The sequence below is a fragment of the Juglans regia genome, chromosome 16 (assembly GCF_001411555.2).
Source record: "Juglans regia cultivar Chandler chromosome 16, Walnut 2.0, whole genome shotgun sequence".
Lineage (NCBI taxonomy): Eukaryota > Viridiplantae > Streptophyta > Magnoliopsida > Fagales > Juglandaceae > Juglans > Juglans regia.
The window spans coordinates 21,058,004-21,077,417 of NC_049916.1; the positions used below are offsets into that span (position 1 = coordinate 21,058,004).

The 19,414-nt window shown below is 37.6% G+C and overlaps 1 protein-coding gene and 1 long non-coding RNA gene across 2 annotated transcripts; both read left to right on the plus strand.

Moving 5' to 3' along the window:
* The first annotated feature begins 9,126 nt into the window (after positions 1-9,126).
* LOC109019886 (cytochrome P450 CYP749A22-like) lies at positions 9,127-11,478 on the plus strand. The gene is made up of 5 exons (XM_035686289.1): positions 9,127-9,468; positions 9,575-9,798; positions 9,914-10,149; positions 10,297-10,675; positions 10,782-11,478. Exons 1-5 carry the CDS (start codon positions 9,186-9,188, stop codon positions 11,211-11,213), a joined length of 1,554 nt encoding a protein of 517 aa, XP_035542182.1. The 5' UTR covers positions 9,127-9,185; the 3' UTR covers positions 11,214-11,478.
* Positions 11,479-11,924: 446 nt separating this feature from the next.
* Positions 11,925-14,346, plus strand: LOC109019891. The gene is made up of 3 exons (XR_002000843.2): positions 11,925-12,435; positions 12,922-13,026; positions 13,999-14,346. It is a non-coding gene; the product is annotated as an uncharacterized LOC109019891 (long non-coding RNA).
* The last annotated feature ends 5,068 nt before the right edge of the window (positions 14,347-19,414 follow it).

Here is a 19,414-nt window from a genome sequence, read left to right on the forward strand (position 1 = left end):
ATTATTATTATTATTATAATTTTAAGTAATAAATTATTTCATTGATATGAAGATAGCTAGACATAGCTCAGGTAAACTGAAAGTATACATGTGAATACACCTTGTAAAGGGATTTTCCCCATAAGGCCCAAGAGGCCCCATCAAGCCTGGCCCAGATCAGAAAGTCATGAACCCGGCCCACTAGGAAGCTCCTCTGTACATAACCTGCAGGAGAGATGGTGTTGCAGAGGATGTGACTCGTCGATATGAGAACCCCTCGACTAGTGTCCAGCCCTCGAGTGCCGCTCACACCGCATACGTGATATAAGGAGAACCTTTGATTTGCTGATAGAGAAGGCATGAACAGACCAGAAGGAAGGCAGACTAAGAGGAGAAGGTTGGAGAACCACGCCGCATTAATGGTTCCATCACCCGGACAATACACCACATTAATGACGCCGTTGCAAAGCCACGTTACATTTAAAAACTCTGACAAAAGGAATAGTATGGGGAACACGAACTTCATGAAAGCAGGCACGATTTGCTTATAGAACTGGTAGTATAAATAGCAAATCCCAAGTATGAGAATACTCTATCTAATCCCTAGACTCTCTTACTTATTTGTTACACTCTAAGAATATTTACTAACTTTGGCATTGGAGGTTTCTCGGCCCCAAGGTCGTCATCTCAAAGCCGCAATCTTTTCTACCATGTGCAGGACCCCTTTTCGAAGATCTGAGTTGTTGGAGCTTGGCCCAAAGGTGTGCGAAACACGATATTAATAATGGCGCCGTTTGTGGGATCATAATAGATCTTGCGTGTCCTTCTCATGCCAGCGACAATCCGTTCCAACAACTCAGGAGAAACATGGGAGACACCATGGAAACAAGATTGAAAATTATAGAGGAGTGGGTGACGAAGCTAATTGGTGAGGTTTAGGTACTCCGCAAAGAAAACAAGGAGCTTAGAAAACCCCCAACGGGAGCAAAATGGAGAAGCGGGATCTAGCGAGACTGAGCACATGGGATCCTGGAACATGCAGGAGGGACCTAACAAGGAAGAGGAGCAAAAACACATGCAGGATGAACTCCGCAGCCTAAAAGGGAAATATGAGGAAATAGCAAGAAAAGTGGGTATGTCACCAACGGTGGACCAGCTGCTCACGATCATGGGCCTACACTATATTGAAGAAGTAATGGCGGTTCGTTTACTACCAAAGTTCAGAGTCCCCACTATGGAAATGTATGATGGAGGAAGAGACCCCCTTGAGCACCTGGAAACTTTCAGGGCTCACATGGCGCTGCATGGCTTCCCTGGGGAAATAGCTTGCAGGGCATTTCCACTGACCTTAAAGGGGTAAGCACGTGTATGGTTTAGGTCACTAGCACCTAAATCGGTGGACAGCTTTGGCAGGCTAGCCATACTATTCCTAACCTAATTCATGTTCAGTCGGAGGAGGTGGCATCCGGCTGCGTACCTCCTCACTATCAAACAAAAGAAGGATGAAAGTCTAAAGTCCTACTTGGCCAGGTTCAACAAAGATCGCATGACCACCGATGACGAAGATGAGAAGATAACCTTGGCGGTGCTCCTGGGAGGGGTCTGGTCGTGCTTTTAGTTCATAGCAGAGCTAGCCAGATGGACTCCCGCGACATTGCAGGAATTCATGGACCAGGCCGACAACTTTGTCACACTCTCTGGGCATTGACAGAGTCATGAAGGAAGGAAGTGGAGCGTGCAGAGAGGAAGGAGAAGGCCCCAACCGAGGCCAAACCCCATGAGAAAGGGGAGAAGGGCTCTTAGGAGAAGCAGTGAGAGGAATTCCCAGCAAAGGGACCCGCACCATAGTACGACCAGCTCACGTTCACCATTTAAAAGAAGGACGACTGGGAAACAATGCGTTACTACTGCACGTACCATTAGTCCACCTCACACAACATCGAAGACTGCTTCTCCCTGAGAGGAAGGAAGGAATATGTGGAACATCAGAGGGTAGCCGCTCCCCAGCTAGAAGACAAGAGCAAGAGAAAGGGGGAAGATCGAGGGAAAAAAGTTGGGACTGAGGTGACCGACACAGATGAGCCAACAACCCTCAACGACTGGCGATGAGGGAGCCGCCGCCAGGTCGCCCCCATTCGCCACCAAGGTAGAAGCCCCCCTTGGGAAAATTCAAACCATAGCTGGAGGGTCGTAGGCGGGGCATCACCTCGTTAAGTAGGAAAGCACATGCCAGGCAGGCCCGATACTATGAGGTATACTCAGCTGAGTATCATCCCGCCAAACAATGAATGGGTGACCCTACTCCAGTAATCTCGTTCACGGAGGCTGAAGAAGAAGGGGTTATGTACCCCCATGAAGACACCCTAGTGGTCACAATGCTCGTTGCCAACCTCTCCACTCACATAATCCTCATCGACAACGGGAGCTCCATAGACATCTTGTTCTTGGAAGCCTTCGTCAAGATGGGTATTGAGGCCTCCCAATTGCTGCCCGTCCCCATGCCCTTAAAAGATTTCTCCTGAAGTATTGTCTAGCTAGTGGGAACCATCATGCTATCCGTCCTGGTGGGGAGTAAGCCCCTGCGCAACCCTTGTTATGGTTGACTTCCTGGTGGTGAAAATTCTGTCGGCATACAAGGCCATCATCGGGAGGCCCACCCTTAACAACTTAAGGGTCGTCACGTCAACCCACCACCTCTAAATGAAGTTCCCAACTCCACAGGGAGTGAGGGAAGTCTGAGGAGAGCAGGTGTCGGTGAGGGAATGCTACGTCCAGGAGCTGAAGTAGATAGATGAAGGGCTCGCCTTGGACGACAACAAAGGAACAAAATAGGCTGGGCACCACCGAAGAATTGTAGCAGGCCTCCGTCTACAACTCAACCTACCAGTTTCTAGGGGGAAGGGATGATGCACGGCTCTGTAAAGAAAGACGAATGATGACCTCCCCAAACTGGTATTCCGTGCCCCTTAATTTTGTAACACTTCTTCATCTAGCTTGTACTTTCCTTTTTATTTCATGAAAACGCGATTTTTTAGGACAATGCAAAATATCTACTCCACGCTCTTATATTACTAGTAAGGCACCAACAATAAATGATGTCGTTTTGGAAGAAGAAAATCTTTCTCTATCAGTCTATCTTTCATACGTTGTTTTGGAAGCAGAAAAGCTTTCTCTATCAGTCTCTCTCATACTACTCTCGACGAATCCTCAGACAAATCCTCAAGCAGAAATTCTTTTTTCTCAGATGAATCCTCTTCTTTTTTTCTCAAGTCTCTCAGCTTCTCTCAAGTCGCTCGAATGACGAATTCGAAGCCCTAGTCTCAGCTTCTGTTTGCCCCATCTCTCTCTCTCAACTTTGAAACCTACTGTATGTTCCTCTCTCTCTCTCTCTCTCTCTCAAGTATTTTCTTTTATTCCTACGTTGTGTAAAATGCATCTTAGGCTACTCAATATTCTGGATTGGTTGTATTCCGGAAGCAGATTCAATGACTATGGTATATTGTAGGAATAAACAGAGTTGCTCACAACGTGTTTGACAAAAGGTTGAAGAGAAAAACCAACTAACTCAAGTTAAAAAGACACAGGACCAAATGAAGAATCTACCTTTTTTGTTCTTTGCAATTCTTGAGTTGAAAAGAATTTGTTGTTGAATCACTTGCACTTACAAATTTAGTGCAAAACGGTAGTTTATTATTTTCTTGTTTAGTTGTCACCCATCCATGCTTCTGATTTCTCCAAGATTCAAAATTCAAATGCCTGTCAAGACCGAAAGGGATGCATTTTTCCATGATAAAATAGTAGATGTTGGACTGACTGTTTGGGTAGACAGTAGTCAAGCAAAAAATTTTCTCCAATGGGGGTGGGGGGAGTTGTTGACTTTGTATCGAAACATGACCCAAACCCAAAATGGTTTCCAAAGAATGCTTGATTTTTACAATACTAGTGGTGGAGTATGATGACATTTCCTCCAATTCACAATGAAGTACCAATCAACCTCTCTATAAAAGGAGCATTATGTGTGCAGAATATCTTAGATCCTTCCTGAATCCATTTTCTCTGTGATCCAAGCAACCCAAAGTGTAATATTTCTTAATGTAAAAGAAACAGAAGATTGTTTTCCTAAACTTGGGTCCCTAACTAGTGGCCCACTTCGCTCTTTTTCTTTTTTTTTTTTCTTTATTTTAACCACAAACTTGGGTTTCTGGCACTTGTGTTGGAAATGTTGCAATTTTATACTTTTTTGGCTATCACTAATCGACTATGTTAGCTGTTCATTAGATTTTTATTATATATTTTTTTTTCTTATGTTTAAAACAGATAGAAGACAGTTTTAGTGGTAATGTTGGTGGTTCTAGTTCATCTCATATTTGATTAGACACAGAGGAAGACACTAATCATTTAGTGCATTCATCCATGAATACCCCAAAACCCAGGCCGCACCATCTCTCCCTCCAAAGCCAAAAAGAGCTACGAAGGCTACAAATCAATCTATTGTATGTGATTATTTTATAAGGGTTAAACATGTTGATTTCATTGAACCTAATGCTCGATGCAATTATTGCTTGAAACTTTATGGATGTCATTATAAAAATGGCACTTCACCAATGCTTACCTCTGGATTCTATCTGTGATTGTAAAGTTTTAGAGCTGGCATTGTACACTTGATTTGATATTGCTTCAACTTGTGTTGTAGTGAAAGAAATCAATTTTCTCCCCAATTTCAGATTCAAGATGTGAAGAGTAGTAGCATTGTATTAGTCTAATTAGTTATGATGTATTATTATTTATTTTGTTCTTTGTAAATTAATATTTTGTATTGTGATGTAACAACAATATTATTTATTTTACTTTTTTATTTATTTTGTTATTTATTTTTTTCTTAAAAAAAATTTAAGTGTTTAAATTATTTTTTAAAAAAATCTGGGCAATTTAAACATGACATCATAATTTTTTTAAAAAAAGTGCTATAAAAATATTTTTTAAAGTTTAAACAATTTTTTTTAAAAGTATTAATAAATTTGGATATCTAAATCTAGTTACAATTCGGATATCTAGATTTATAGCCAAAAAAAGAAAAAAAATCCGGATGTCCGGATTAAATTCAATTATCCGCTCCGATTATTTCCAGATTAATCCTAGCAGATAACTGCTCAGTTTTTAAAATCCGGATCCAGATTCAATTATGGCTGGATATCTGGATTTGAATCCGATTGCACACCCCGAATTTTAATTAGAAATATAATTTTGCGATTATTTTAACTTGAGCAAAAGATCGATCATATATATCTTGGTTTTTTTTTTTTTTTTAAGCAGCATTAACCTCTCCCTCAATAATTAACCGAAACGGATACAAGTACTGTACCAATCATTAAAAAAGTTGAGAAATTTGAAGTCTACATATTCATTCGAAACCCAGAATTCAGCATACTGAATTTAGTATATCCTATCATTTGAGTCCTTTACCAGTGTCCTTCTACGCCTCTCTGCACACAAAGTACAACTTACCCATGACATGAAGAATAGCAACGAAGGCTTTGAAGCCAATCCTCATGACAAGAACACATTTGGAGAGATCTTGAGACCTGGGGCATCATCTGTGTAAAACTGGAGCATGGTCCCGGCTGCCCCTCCTGATGCCCCGCTACTTGTTGTCCTCCTCCTGCGCATGCTTGCAGTACCCGCTGCACTGCCCCTTGCTGGGGCTGGTCCACCTAAAGCCATTTCATGGTTTTGTTAAGGTTATGCAGACATGCTGTAACGCCCCGTACCCGAAAGGGTCAGAGAATTACTACATGCCACTTACCAACCTGTCTCTCCAAGTACCTAAAACCCCAAGGATTTCATAAATAACACACAATATCATATTATCCAAATAACCACAAGACAAGCTCCATAATTCATCATTACAAAAATAACATAATCCAAAAGAGTCCACAATTTTTTCAATAATCTCAGCGAAAACAGAATGATACATCTTTAAAATCTCAACAGGTCCAAACAACTCCAAGTACTTCAATTACTCAAGTTGTACCCTTCTACTAATAATGAAACTCAACTTTCTATCCATATCTAGATAAGCTCCAATTTCTAATTATGCTTCCCAGTTGGGCAATCAATGTCATCTGAAAATATAAAAAGATAAGGGGGTGAGTTATCCACAACTCAGTAAGCAGAGAACATATACTAGTATGTAAACATGAGCCATTTTTACAAAGTTTGGTATGCAGAAATAAAACATTTCATTTTCATATACACATCTCAAAGCGTGTTATCAGAAAATCAGAGCGACGATTAAATTCTTTCATACTCATAAACCATTTTCATCTTAAAAAGAAAACCAATTTGGCATAACATAACTAAACATCTTCATCTTATCATATCATATCATATCATATACCATGTTTAACTCCCGTAGTAGGGTTATGATATCCTCGGTGGCCAAAACAGGCAGTATCATGTGGTGAACTTTCTATTTTTCAATCTCGGAGCCCCGAGTGTGTATACATGAAAGAACACGTAAAAAGACCACTTTGTTTCCAAAGTGGGTGCACTCATATCATATCATATCATGTTGGTACTAACCATATCACGTGAAACAGTATCATCATCTCAGAACCATAGTCAGAACATATAAGTATGCCAAAGTTTTATCATATCCATATCATATCAAAACACGTGCGAAACATATTCATATCATTTCCTTTTGATAAAAAACAGTTCCAAGATATTTTATATCACATGTACAAAAATTCACATATATCGTATTCATTCTTTTGCACATTTCAGAAACATGTCAAATATTGCTCATGTCTACACATTTCATGTCAAAACATTTTTTTTCTCTTTCATACGTATCTCATGAGTGAATGCAAAACATATATTGAGGTTATTTTTCACTTTTTCTTTTTAACACCACATGCATATTTTTACAAACCAACCTCAGTTCATATCTTTTTATGTAAATCTAGCATAGGAACCCCACTTACCTGGAATTCTTAACTTTTCAAAAATTTCCTCAACAATGCCGAACAAAAATTAATCGTCACCTATAAGATAATCACGTAAATTTCCATATATTTCCAATCAATCTCGTATTTCGATATTCAAGCCTACAACTTTTAAAATAATCCATTTTTAATTCCTCAAACTCAAAATTCTCATTATTTCTAAATACCAACATCACTTTCTAACTCACGAATATCCAACACAATAACTTCGACTAAAACATTAAATTTTGACTTATTCACCATTGAGATCTTACTATAATTTATAAAACTAAAATAACATAACTATATCGAAATCATTATAAATAGATAATCATACTTTTGTTTAAATAAAATTATTCTTTTAAAAGGATTCAACAATAAGATTTTACACTTACTAATTATTCCAAAAAAATTCATCAGTATTTACTTAATAATTATTTTCCGATAAAAATATCAGTCTCTAAGAAAATACCAACTTAACAAAATAAACCCAACTTAACAAAATAAACCACACGTCAACGTCCAAATAAAACATACTCTGTAACCCACGTAATATACTCATGATTTCAAACCCGAAGTACAGTAATATAAGCTTATTGAACTAAACACCCAAAACAATAAATCTGGAGGCATACTTTAAGGGTAAAAGGTAATAATACTTCTTACTATTGAATTAACGTAAGTTACAATATATATATGTATACACCAGGAAAAAAAGAAAAAGAAAAAGAAACTCAACAACAGTGAAGCGGCATCACTTACGGAAATGGGGGGAAGCACGACGGCGTGGAGCTAGCAGTTGGCTACAGCGGATGGGGGGTGGCGCTTGGTCACTGGCTGAGAGAAAAGAGAGAGAGCGACCAGCAAATAGGCACACGGTGAGAGGATGAGGGAGAAACCGAGAGAGAAGAGAAACCAACAGAAATGGCGTGATCTTACCGGGGGACTCGAGGCAGCGTGCGACGGACTGGGGTGATGGAAGGTCCTCGCCGGCAGTTTCTCTGGGGTACGGCGCGGAGGAGCTCTCGATGGAGCGCGACTGCAGCTGCTTGGACGCTGCTCTGTTTTAGACAACTAAAACAGGGGATTTTCGGGGCTTGTAATGGAGGCTACGGAGGCGTTGGGAGGCGGCTACGAGGCTGAGGTTCTGTGTGGGCTAGGTCTGGGGGAAAGTGGCGACTCGTTGGCTCGGCTGGTGCTCTGCTTTTCGATGGTGCAACGGAGGTAGAGTTTACACGGAGAGGGTGGTGGTGCACGGCTTGAGGGGTGGACTTCGTGTGACTGTGGAGGTGATGACCGAACGGCTTGGGTGGCTACGGCGTGAAGAGAACAAAGGAAAAGCAATTAGGGTTGAGAAAAACTTAATCTATATATAGGCTATAAATAGAAAACATAACACTTAAAATAAAGGGAAGGAAAACGTGCATGAAGAAAAAGGAAATATGGTGTTAACTCATGTGACGAAAATGAAAGACGTTATTCACGTACGTGGGTGAAGCAATGTGCTGGGTTTTACACATGCATACCACAATATGTTGAGTCTTAATCAGGTAGAAAATAAATAAATTAAAATTTGTGGTTAGGTGTGCAAGGCCACAACCTGATCCATCATAACACAATGAAAGATTATTAGAATTCCGGCCCCTAGCTAGCTAGCTCGCTCCCAACTCTCTTTTAATGAAATATTCTGATATCACCTGTAATATTTTTATTTTAAATAGATAAAAATATCATTGTTTTTTTTCTTAATTACAAAGATTATATTTATATGAAACTGAGGAATTATTTTATTCTAAAGAAAAACAAAAGATGAAAAAGTTTTAATTATATATATATAGTTTAAATAGTTTGATAAATTTAAGTTCTCATTTGTTTTTATAATTTCTCATAACTTATTTCATCTCATTTAATTATTATAATTTTTTTAAATTTTTACATAAAATAAAATAAATAATTCAACTTTTTCAAATATTAAAATAAAAAAATATTAAAAAAATATATTCTAACAATATTTTATTTAACTTTAAACTTTAATCTTAATTCATCTCATCTCATATCATCTGTAAAAACAAACAAGAACTTAAAACTGTTTTAATATTTAGTAATTAACTCAATAATTATCCCAGAATGAGGGACTATATATCATACCCAAGAACTAAGCACAGTCGACACTGAATTATTCAGGAAAGCAATTCTGAAGTTGCAAAAAATTAAAAAATTATGGTGGCAGTTGTAACCATGGTAATCTGTCTTTCAAGCTCTCTATGTCTGTATCTTCTCTTCGCTTTCATCAAGGTTCTTCACAAACTGTGTTGGACTCCATATCGCATCCAGTATCAAATGCTTTCACAAGGAATCAGAGGCCCTTCCTACAGATTCATCAATGGAAGCTCCAATGAAATTTCCAGCATGAAAAAGGAGGCCAGGAGCAGGCCCATGAATTTATCCCATGATATATTTTCCAAAGTTCAGCCTCATATTCACTCATGGGTCAACAAATATGGTAATTAACAACTCCAACGTCTCTGTTTTTCTGAATCTTAGTTGCAAGGAATATTTCAATAAATTAGGTCAAATTTTTAATTTTTCTTCTCGATCTGGTACTGCAGGGAAGAATTATCTTCAATGGCATGGCTCTAAAGCTGAATTGGTAATAACAGAACCAGAGCTTATAAAAGAGATACTGAACAATAAAGACAGAGCTTATCGAAAGGAAGAGGTCGAAGGCTATCTCAAGAAGCTGTTAGGAGATGGACTGGTGACAACCCACGGTGAAAAGTGGGCAAAGATGCGAAAACTTGCCGATTATGCTTTCCATGCAGATAGGCTGAAAGTAAGCTAGATCTTAGTGCTTCTACTGCATGCCATTTACTGTTTGTTGAAGAACATGTACTTTAAGTGAGTATTTTGAAAGGACAGAATCTCCTAATATTGTGAACTTTTTTCAGATCATGGTTCCAGAAATGATCGGTAGTGTAGAGGTGATGCTAGAAAGGTGGAAACTTCATGATGAAGGCAAAGAGATTGAGGTCTATGAAGAATTCAATCTATTGACATCAGAAATTATTTCCAGGACAGCTTTTGGTAGTAGTTACTTAGACGGGAAACACATTTTTCAGATGTTGATGAAAATGGAGTTGTTAGCATTCAGAAATGCTGATAAAATAAGGTTTCCTGGCATGAGGTTTGTCCAAATCTCTGAAACTGGCGAGCATAGAAGCATATATATATACAACTACTCCCATATGATGAACAATATTTCTTGGTGATTTAAATTATTGCTTTTTCAGTTCTCATGTCCTGATCTAATATTCATTTATCCATTCTACAGTAAAATTTATAGAACGGTGGATGAAATTGAGTCAGAAAAGCTTGGAAATGGATTACGTGACTGTATATTAGAGATCATTAAGAAAAGAGAAGAGAAGGTTAGGGCCGGGGAGGTGGCCAACTTTGGAGCCGATTTTCTTGGAGTTCTTATAAAGGCTCATCATGATGACAATGCAAACCGAAGAATTTCCATAGAAGATCTGGTGGATGAGTGCAAAACATTTTACATTGTTGGACAAGAAACCGCCAACGGTTTGCTTGCTTGGACTGTCTTTCTTCTGGCAATCCACACGGAATGGCAAGAGGAAGCAAGAAAGGAGGTGCTCAAAATATTTGGCCACCAAAATCCAAACCCAGATGGCATCACAAAACTCAAGACCGTAAGAAGTTATCATGATATAAACCCATATATTTAGTTGACGGTGAACATTGCAGAACTACACATCCTACATGCTCTTAATTTTTTGTTGAATTTTTCCAATGCAGATGAACATGATCATCAATGAGTCTCTTCGGTTATACCCTCCGATAGTTCGAATAAAAAGGAGAGTTGACAGACAAGTTAGACTGGGGTTAAATCTCACACTTCCAGCTAATCTGGGCTTGTGCATCCCAAATATAGCAGTTCACCATAACCCTCAAATGTGGGGAGAAGACGTGCATCTTTTCAAACCAGAGAGGTTCTCAGATGGGGTTGCCAAAGCTACAAACAACAACGCAGCCGCTTATATTCCCTTTGGCATGGGACCTCGAAACTGTGTTGGCTTGAACTTTGCCACCACCCAAACAAAGATTGCTCTTTCAATGATTCTTCAACGCTACGCCTTCACTCTTTCGCCTGCATATGTCCACTCACCTGTTCCGCATCCCACCCTTCGTCCACAACATGGTATTCAGATAGTGCTGCACTCCTCGTGAACACCAGCATCAAATGGCGCCATCATGTGGCCGGGATGTCGTGTATTATTGATCATGTTATTTACATGCTTTTGTGTGCTCTGTTGACGGGACAGATTCCTTCAATTATTAGACATTTCGGTCATTCTAGATAAAGCAAACGAAGGGAATCCAAAGTGTAATCTGCAACTGCTCCGATGATAGAATTAAGTCACACACCCGAGGTACTACTGTGCAAGACATTATTAAATATTTATTTATATTCTATTTCATATTTTATTTATAACTTGATTGTGTGGATTAAGATGTTTAAGCATGGGCTTCTTTTACTAATTTAAAAAAAAAACACATATAAATGAAAGAAGATAAAATGATTAAGCGATAACTAACGGGAAGGACAAAACACATGCAATGAAGTGGTAATATGGAAGGGTAATTCTAAATACACTAGTCGTGGAGTTTGAAAGTTTTACGCAATCATTTTTAAAAAAAAAATAAGAATTATTATTAAAAAATTAATTATTTTCATATAAATTCTATATTTACTAACTTTATATCTGCATCACTTTTCTTAACTTAATTTATATATATACCTAAGTGGACGGGTGGTACCCAACCACTTATCACTTCGCTTTATAAATTTAAAGGAAAAATCTATTTTTAGGCCTGTTCACTTTACCAACACTACACACCATGACGTGGCAAACCCGATTTGCTCAACACGTCACGGTTTTCCACTTTCCTCTCAAACAGGGTTCACATGCATCTGCATCTATCCAGTTGAGTCCCTTCCTCCCCGTCTCCATCACTTCCCTCTGTCCATGATCCACCTTCAGATCCCTTCATTTCTGTCTTCGTCTCCCTCACACAAATCAGATCTTTTACCCACACTTCTCTCCCTCTGTCTGTCTGTAAACCACCTCTGTCTGTTGCCCTCACTCCCATCTCTCACCCTCAAGGCCGCACCGTAGCCATCTTACTCTCACTTCTCTCCCTATGCCAAATCCCTCTCCCCCGTCGATACCATCCCTCGAGAAATCCCTTAATAGATCTCAGAAATTTTCCTCAAAATCCACTTCACGATAAAGCCCTAACACTGGCCACCATTTCATTTGTATTTTTGTTGGGATAAAGAGATGAGCTGTTGTGTGGAAATGATGCTTCCGTATCACAATGACATTACTTCCACATTACTCAACTCGCTCTCCGCCTCTCTTCGCAGCACCAAGTTGGAGTCCTGAAGGTAATTTCAGTTTTTTTTTTTTTTAACATTCCAATGAATTGGAATTGATAATTTAGCATAAATTTTTATTCGATTGTCAATTTTTATTTTGATTTTCTATTTTGTGGTGGTGGAACTGCTTTTTGAGTTATCATTGGTGAACCGCTTGTTGTTCTAGTGGCTGCTTTTTCAATTTTGTGAGGCATACATGTAAAATCAACTAATTTGCTTCGATTCGAGCTGTTTTGAGCTTATTTCAATGTGGGTTATGTTATTTTATTCTTATTTCAAATGGTGTGTCATGGGTGATTATTCGTTGCATTGATTTGGTTGATGATTCACATTATTCCATCTTCTTTATTCTTGTTACTAGATTGGTTAATGCTTTCCATTTACACTGGCTACTTAATTGGAACTTGTCATTGTTGGTATATTAGCTTATGCTCTTATGACTTCTCTGAAATTAAATGGGATTTATTATATTTATTTTGGGCATGATCATAATAGGCTTGTAGGATCACTTAACATTGAGGAAGCCTATGGATACTAGTTCCAGTAGCTAGCCTATGGATACGATCATAATAGGCCTCTCGGTTTCTCAAAATTTTGCAGGTTCCACCTCCATTCCTTCACTCTCTGGACCTCTTGCTCTCAATTTCTCAACATTTTGCATGTTACTCCACCTACATTTTTGATTTCTCTTATATTTATCTCATCACGAATTTTTTATATTTGAGATAGGATTGGATAGGAGCTTGGCTGTGATGGAAGAATTGTTTTTTTTTAGTTCTGCCAGACTTGTTTGTATACGAATTTTAGGCCAACTATCACAGCAACAAATGCTTTTAGCTAGAAGGGCACTTTGTTGGATACAATTACTGTTTAGCTACTTCCATTTCAGCACGTATACAATTACTCTCGGCAATTTCCAATTTGGTTCAACTGAGTCAGCGAGACAGCTTCCCAGAACACATTACACTCTTTATGCCTTACACTCTTTTATGAGTATAGAAATGATATACATATGCATGCAACTAGCTACATACTCTTTTCATTTTAAGGAAGCCTGCTTCTCATAATGAAAGAAAAAGCCAAACACATTACAGTTTGAGATAGGATTGGATAGGAGCTTGGTTGTAAAACTTGATAGTGCTTTATAAAAACAGGTCATTTGCATATAATGGACTGCTTTTGTTGTCATTCTTTTGTTGGAACATGTAGCAGAATGTTAGTACAATCATGTGACCTTCTATGTTTCGATACCTTTGCTACTATCTTGTTTTGGGCTATTTTCAGTAGTTGTTTCTATTTGCTTCAGCAAAGGTTGTCATTTATATCAGCTATGACATCAAGTCAATCATCATCATTTATAGTGGATGCATTTTAAATAGAAGCACCAACTTGTTGGTGTGGTTTGAAAACACTACTAAAGACCTCTCAAACTAACCAAAACCCAGCAAGAAAATTTTATGCTTGTCTGACGTATAAAACGATAAGCCAACTTATTATTATTATTATTCTGTAAATACCAATTACAACACAGTTGTCACATGTTAATGTTTGAAATTCTTGCATTGTATGTAGGGAAAATCAAGTTATCAATTCTTCATATAGGCCGATATACTTCAATTGATAAAAGAGAAATTTATAACAAAAGAAAATGCACTCCAAAATAGAGAAGATGATTTATTGTTGCGCGAGTATGAAGTGTCAAGAAAATAAGATAAACTAATACAAAGAGAGAACGATTTGAACATCCAAATGGAGGAAGTTTGAATGTGGGTCGTAGAGAGTAGATGTGGCCGTATATTATTGTGTCTGTATTGGGTTTTTTCTATTGTAATAGTTTTTTGTTTGTTCAGATGATAGATGTATCGACTGTTATTGTAATTGCATACTTCTCTATGAATATTTTGTAATTATGGAATGATTTGTTTATGGTGATAGATGCTAACTTTTTTGTATTTGTGAGAATAGTACTATACATTTTAGTGCAAAACAAATCTGTCCATTTTAGCTGTCCAGTGATAAAAACTCGTCCAGTTGTGAGAATCTGTCCAGTTTCATAACCTAAGCAGGGGGAAAAAAAAACCCTTCCAGTATTAATAGGCATCACAAATTTGTCTAGATTCTCATAAAGTAGAACAAATCTATCCGAAAAACATTCTAATAAAAATCCATAGACATTCTTTACAAAATCCATATACATTCTTTACAAAACCCATATACATTCTTTACAAAACATTCTTTACAAACTCATCGACCATATTTACATTCTTTACAAATCATCACAAAACCCAGCATATTTCGTCACAACATCCAAAATAAACATAACTACAATATCGCAACAACATTCTCACCACAATATTTCATCATAACAATAAATGATACAACAAATTATTAAAGCACAATCAGGACCTCCTCACTGCCCAATGGTGTTGGTTGTGTGACAGTACTACATTATGTTTCAACAAGAATATCATCAACATTATAACTAAGTTGATCCACTTTAGCACTAGGTTGAGCTTCCGATACCACACCATGTTGTGATTCATCATCAAATATTTTTCTGCAAATCTAAATTTCAAACAAAAAAAATACACATATGTTAGAATGGTAATGCATGCAGTCCAATAAATATATAATTAATATAAAAAAAATTTACCACATGTTTCTTTCTTCTTTTGATCGCAGCCTTCTCCACAAGCGAAACCATCCTTTTCAATGGAGGCTTCCCTTTTCCTCGGACAACATGTGTGCTTAATATTTTCTTATCGTTGTCTACGGCCACGTTTTCTCTGACCTTCGTTGAACTAGATTCAAGTGATAATTCTTTAAAGTTATTCTCAAACTCATCCAAATGGCACATGAATGCATTGACATGTTCATCACGCTGGGATACACGAGTTGCTAATTTTAGACATCATTTCACGACAAGCTCATACCTTCACGCGTCTGAATTTTGCCGCATGTCATCGCAGCTACTTTTGACCGATGTGTATCTTCTCTTCAAGTCCTTCCGCCATCGATCTAAGACGTACTTCTCTGGTACACTGTGAATCTTCTTCATCTGACAAACTTTCAATACATGCTTACAAAGTATCCCCTTCATTTCAAATAATGCACATGTGCATTTCAATTCACACTCCTCCTCGTTATAATAAACTGTGTACTTGACGATTTTGATATGGTCATCCTCAATAGTAATTTCATCCAAAACATCGAATGTGAATATGCAACATTCATTGTTGAGAAATAGATAATTACAACACATCATCCGCAAAAACTCTTTTGGACCTCTTTATACTTTGCGTTTGTATACAATGCTTGAAACTGCTTTTCAATGTGTAACGGAAATACATATGGGATGGTTTGGTTATAGGACATGAAACCAGTTGTAGTCTCAACCTCCACCTTTTTCCTTAAAGCATTATTAAATTGATCTACGAATTCTTTCAGTGTTGTACCAGAATGTACAAATCCATCGAATAAAGCATTCATGCTTTCAGACCGTTGTGTAGTGCTCATGCCAGCCCAAAAGACACCCTCCAAGTAAGCTGGTACAGAACGACCTCTCATTGTACAACCCTTGCAGCCATGCATTATCACTAAGGTCATACTTCTGAATTAGTTGCCTCCACTTCTCCTCAGATTTTACGCATGTTTGTGAATCATATAGGGAACTAAGAATGGAAGTCTTCAACCCATTATTGAATTGGAAGTAGGATCCCAATTTCTCGGGAAGTTTCTGCAGTATATTCCATAGACAATATCTATGGCAAGTGTTTGAGAATACCAATGCAATAACAGACTTTATTGCTCGGTCTTGGTCTGTTATTATCGCTTTTGGAGCTCGATCATCCATGCACTGCAACCATGCACGAAACAACCATACAAAAGTAGTTATGTCCTCACTTGAAATCAAGCCAGCACCTAACAGTATAAACTGCTAATGATGGTTAACCCCAACAAAGGGAGCAAAATGCATACCATATCTATTTGTTAGGTATGTCATATTGAATGTGATGACATCTCTGAAATACTTATGCGCTGCCCGACTTCGTGCGTCAGCCCAAAACACATTTCTAATTCTCAAGTCTTCACATCCACAACATAAACAAAGCCATCATTGATCAACCTCATCCTCTTAAGGTAGTCAGTAAGTGCATCACCACCTCCTTTACTCAACCTTAATTGTCTGGCTTTGTCAATGAAATTCCTGCAATCTTTTTCTTGGAAATCAAGATTCTCAAACCCCCCCGCATCAACAACAAGTGCTCCGAAATTCTTATTCATTCGAATACTTGTTCTGTCATTCAAATCCAGCATCCTTTGACTATATTCATCCAAACATTTGTGCAATCTAAAAAACCTAGACTTCTGTGGGCTGATGGTACTATGATTATGGACAATCTCAACCGTGGTCACCACCCATACACCCTTCACCAAATGAGCATTTATCCTCACCTTATAATCGGTTCTAGTTGTTGGTCTTGGCCTCGAGATATTGTTGTTGCTAGGATGATACTTGCCACCCCACGGACACCCACTTGTCAGATACTTGGCACTCACATCTGCCTCTCTCTTCGTCCTTTATGTTATAACACCAAAACCTTGTTGCTTGGCATATCACTTGTAATAAACCATAAGCTCTTTATCAGTGGCAAACTCCATACCAGGTTTTGGCTCCTCAACTCCTTCATCATTCGATACTTCATTAGTCCCCTCAACCTCAATCCCCTTGGCCTCTCCTTCTTTTCATACGTCTGATGAATTTTCTGAAAATGAAAATGCATTATTTGGATTACCATTTATATTATAGATATTAACTAAATGTTTATTCATCGGGTTAAAATGTAATACCGTTATTCATATTTTGAACTCGGTCCGACTCCTCCGCATTACTTGACGAAGGGTTGAGCATCGTTGGTCCAAAAGGGGGCATAGCTGTGGGCTATAATTTGATACGGTGTTAGAACAAGCCAAATGTATGAAAGAAAAAAATATATATTTTGAAAGTTCGAAAGGAATTTACCAGGATAATATTTTGAACTCGGCCCGACTCATCCACATCACTCGATGAAGGGTTGAGCATCGTTGGTCCAAAATGTGGCATTGATGGGGACTGTAATTACTTAGGCACGAGGTTAGAACGAGCCAAATGCATTAAAGAAAAAATATATATATTTTGAAAGTTCGAAAGGAATTTACGAGGATAATATTTTTGAACTCGTCCCGACTTCTCCACATTACTCGACGAATGATAGAGCATCGTTAGTCCAAAATGTGGCATTGATGGGGGCTATAATTAGGCGAGATTAGAACTAGCCAAATGCATGAAAGAAAAATATATATATATATATATTTTAAAAGTTCGAAAGGAATTTACCAGGATAATATTTTAAACTCGACCCGACTCGTCCACATTACTCGACAAATGGTTGAGCATCGTTGGTCCAAAACGAAGCATTGATGGGGGTAATAATTTAATACGATGTTAAAACGAGCCAAATGCATGAAAGAAAAATATATATATATATATATATATATATTTTTTTTTTGAAAGTTCGAGATGAATTTACGAGGATAATATTTTGAACTCGTCCCAACTCCTTTGCATTACTTGACGGAGGATAGAGCATCATTGGTCCAAATTGTGACATTGATGGAGGTTGTAATTAGGCACGAGATTAGAACGAGTCAAATGCATGAAAGCATATATATATATATATATATATATTTTTTGAAAGTTCAAAAGGAATTTACGAGGATAATATTTTGAACTCGTCCTGACTCTTCCGCATTACTCAAAGGGGGATAGAACATCGTTGGTCTAAAATGTGACATTGATGGGAACTATAATTAATCACGAGATTAGAACGACTCAAATGCACATCCTCAATTTTTTTTAAGAGAAATGATACTTGCAGTCGTGAGCGTGCAGTCGCCGTGCAGTCGCTTTGAAAAAAGTGAATAAATAAAGGACCCACCTGAAAAGAAATTAATTTTTTAATAATGGACCCTACTCTTTTTCAAAGCAACTGCACGGCATTTGCGCATTCCACGACTGTATGTAACATTATTTTTTTTTAAATGTGGCATTGATTGGACTGTAATTAGGCACGTCCTCAAATTTAAACCATCTGCCCGCAACACTACGAGGGGTAGGCAGATTACCCATCCGTTCCTTGGCGGTATAGGCCGATTGCCCAGACGGGACTGGTGCGGGTGACCCACCCCCACTAGGACTCAGTATATCATTTTAAAACCAAAAAACTCAATTTTTTATGATCCAAAAACGACAATGAAACATGATAAAGTTGCCAAAAGCTTGACAAAGGGGTACTCATAGAGCCTTCAGAAGTCTTGCAAGTGGTGCTCGCTTTTTTTGGCCCCTTTGAAAAGACTTTCAATATATATATATATTAGTAAAACATGTTACCTGCCTTAGGCACGCATGCCCAATTGAATGTCTTTTAGCTAATCACTCGTTTCCTGAAATTTATATTAAATTAATTATTAAACACTCTATAATAATAAAATATTATTATTTTTTATTATTAATATTTTTTAATTAAATTATATAGATAAACATTATTTATATTATAATTTATTATAAAATAAAATTATTGCATTATCATTTACTTTGAACGATGCATAATACATGATTTGATCTGTCATGGAAGAGCACAAACTAATTTGTAACATTATCCATTTTCCTATCTAACCTATAAAAAAAAATCTACTTTCATATCTAAAGTTCAAAAATCCAAAACATAATCCCAACCCGTCTTCCCTAATTTCAGACGGGAAGCCCAGCTCTCTCTGCCCCCATATAAACTCTCATTCTTTACCTTAAAAAAAAATTATTAAACAAAAGTTATATATCTTAATAAATCATTAAACAAAAATAACACTCAAGTATGACATTTATAGTATGGCATTTATTTATTTCGAAAAATACAATAAATAATTGTACAACAAATTTCAATTCAAGTGT

Excerpts from the sequence above, each read along its gene's own strand:
- LOC109019886 (XM_035686289.1), top strand. The coding sequence starts at position 9,186 with ATGGTGGCAGTTGTAACCATGGTAATCTGTCTTTCAAGCTCTCTATGT. Across the intron at positions 9,469-9,574 it reads CTCATGGGTCAACAAATATG|GGAAGAATTATCTTCAATGG; the intron begins GTAATTAACAAC and ends CTGGTACTGCAG. Across the intron at positions 10,676-10,781 it reads GCATCACAAAACTCAAGACC|ATGAACATGATCATCAATGA; the intron begins GTAAGAAGTTAT and ends TTTCCAATGCAG.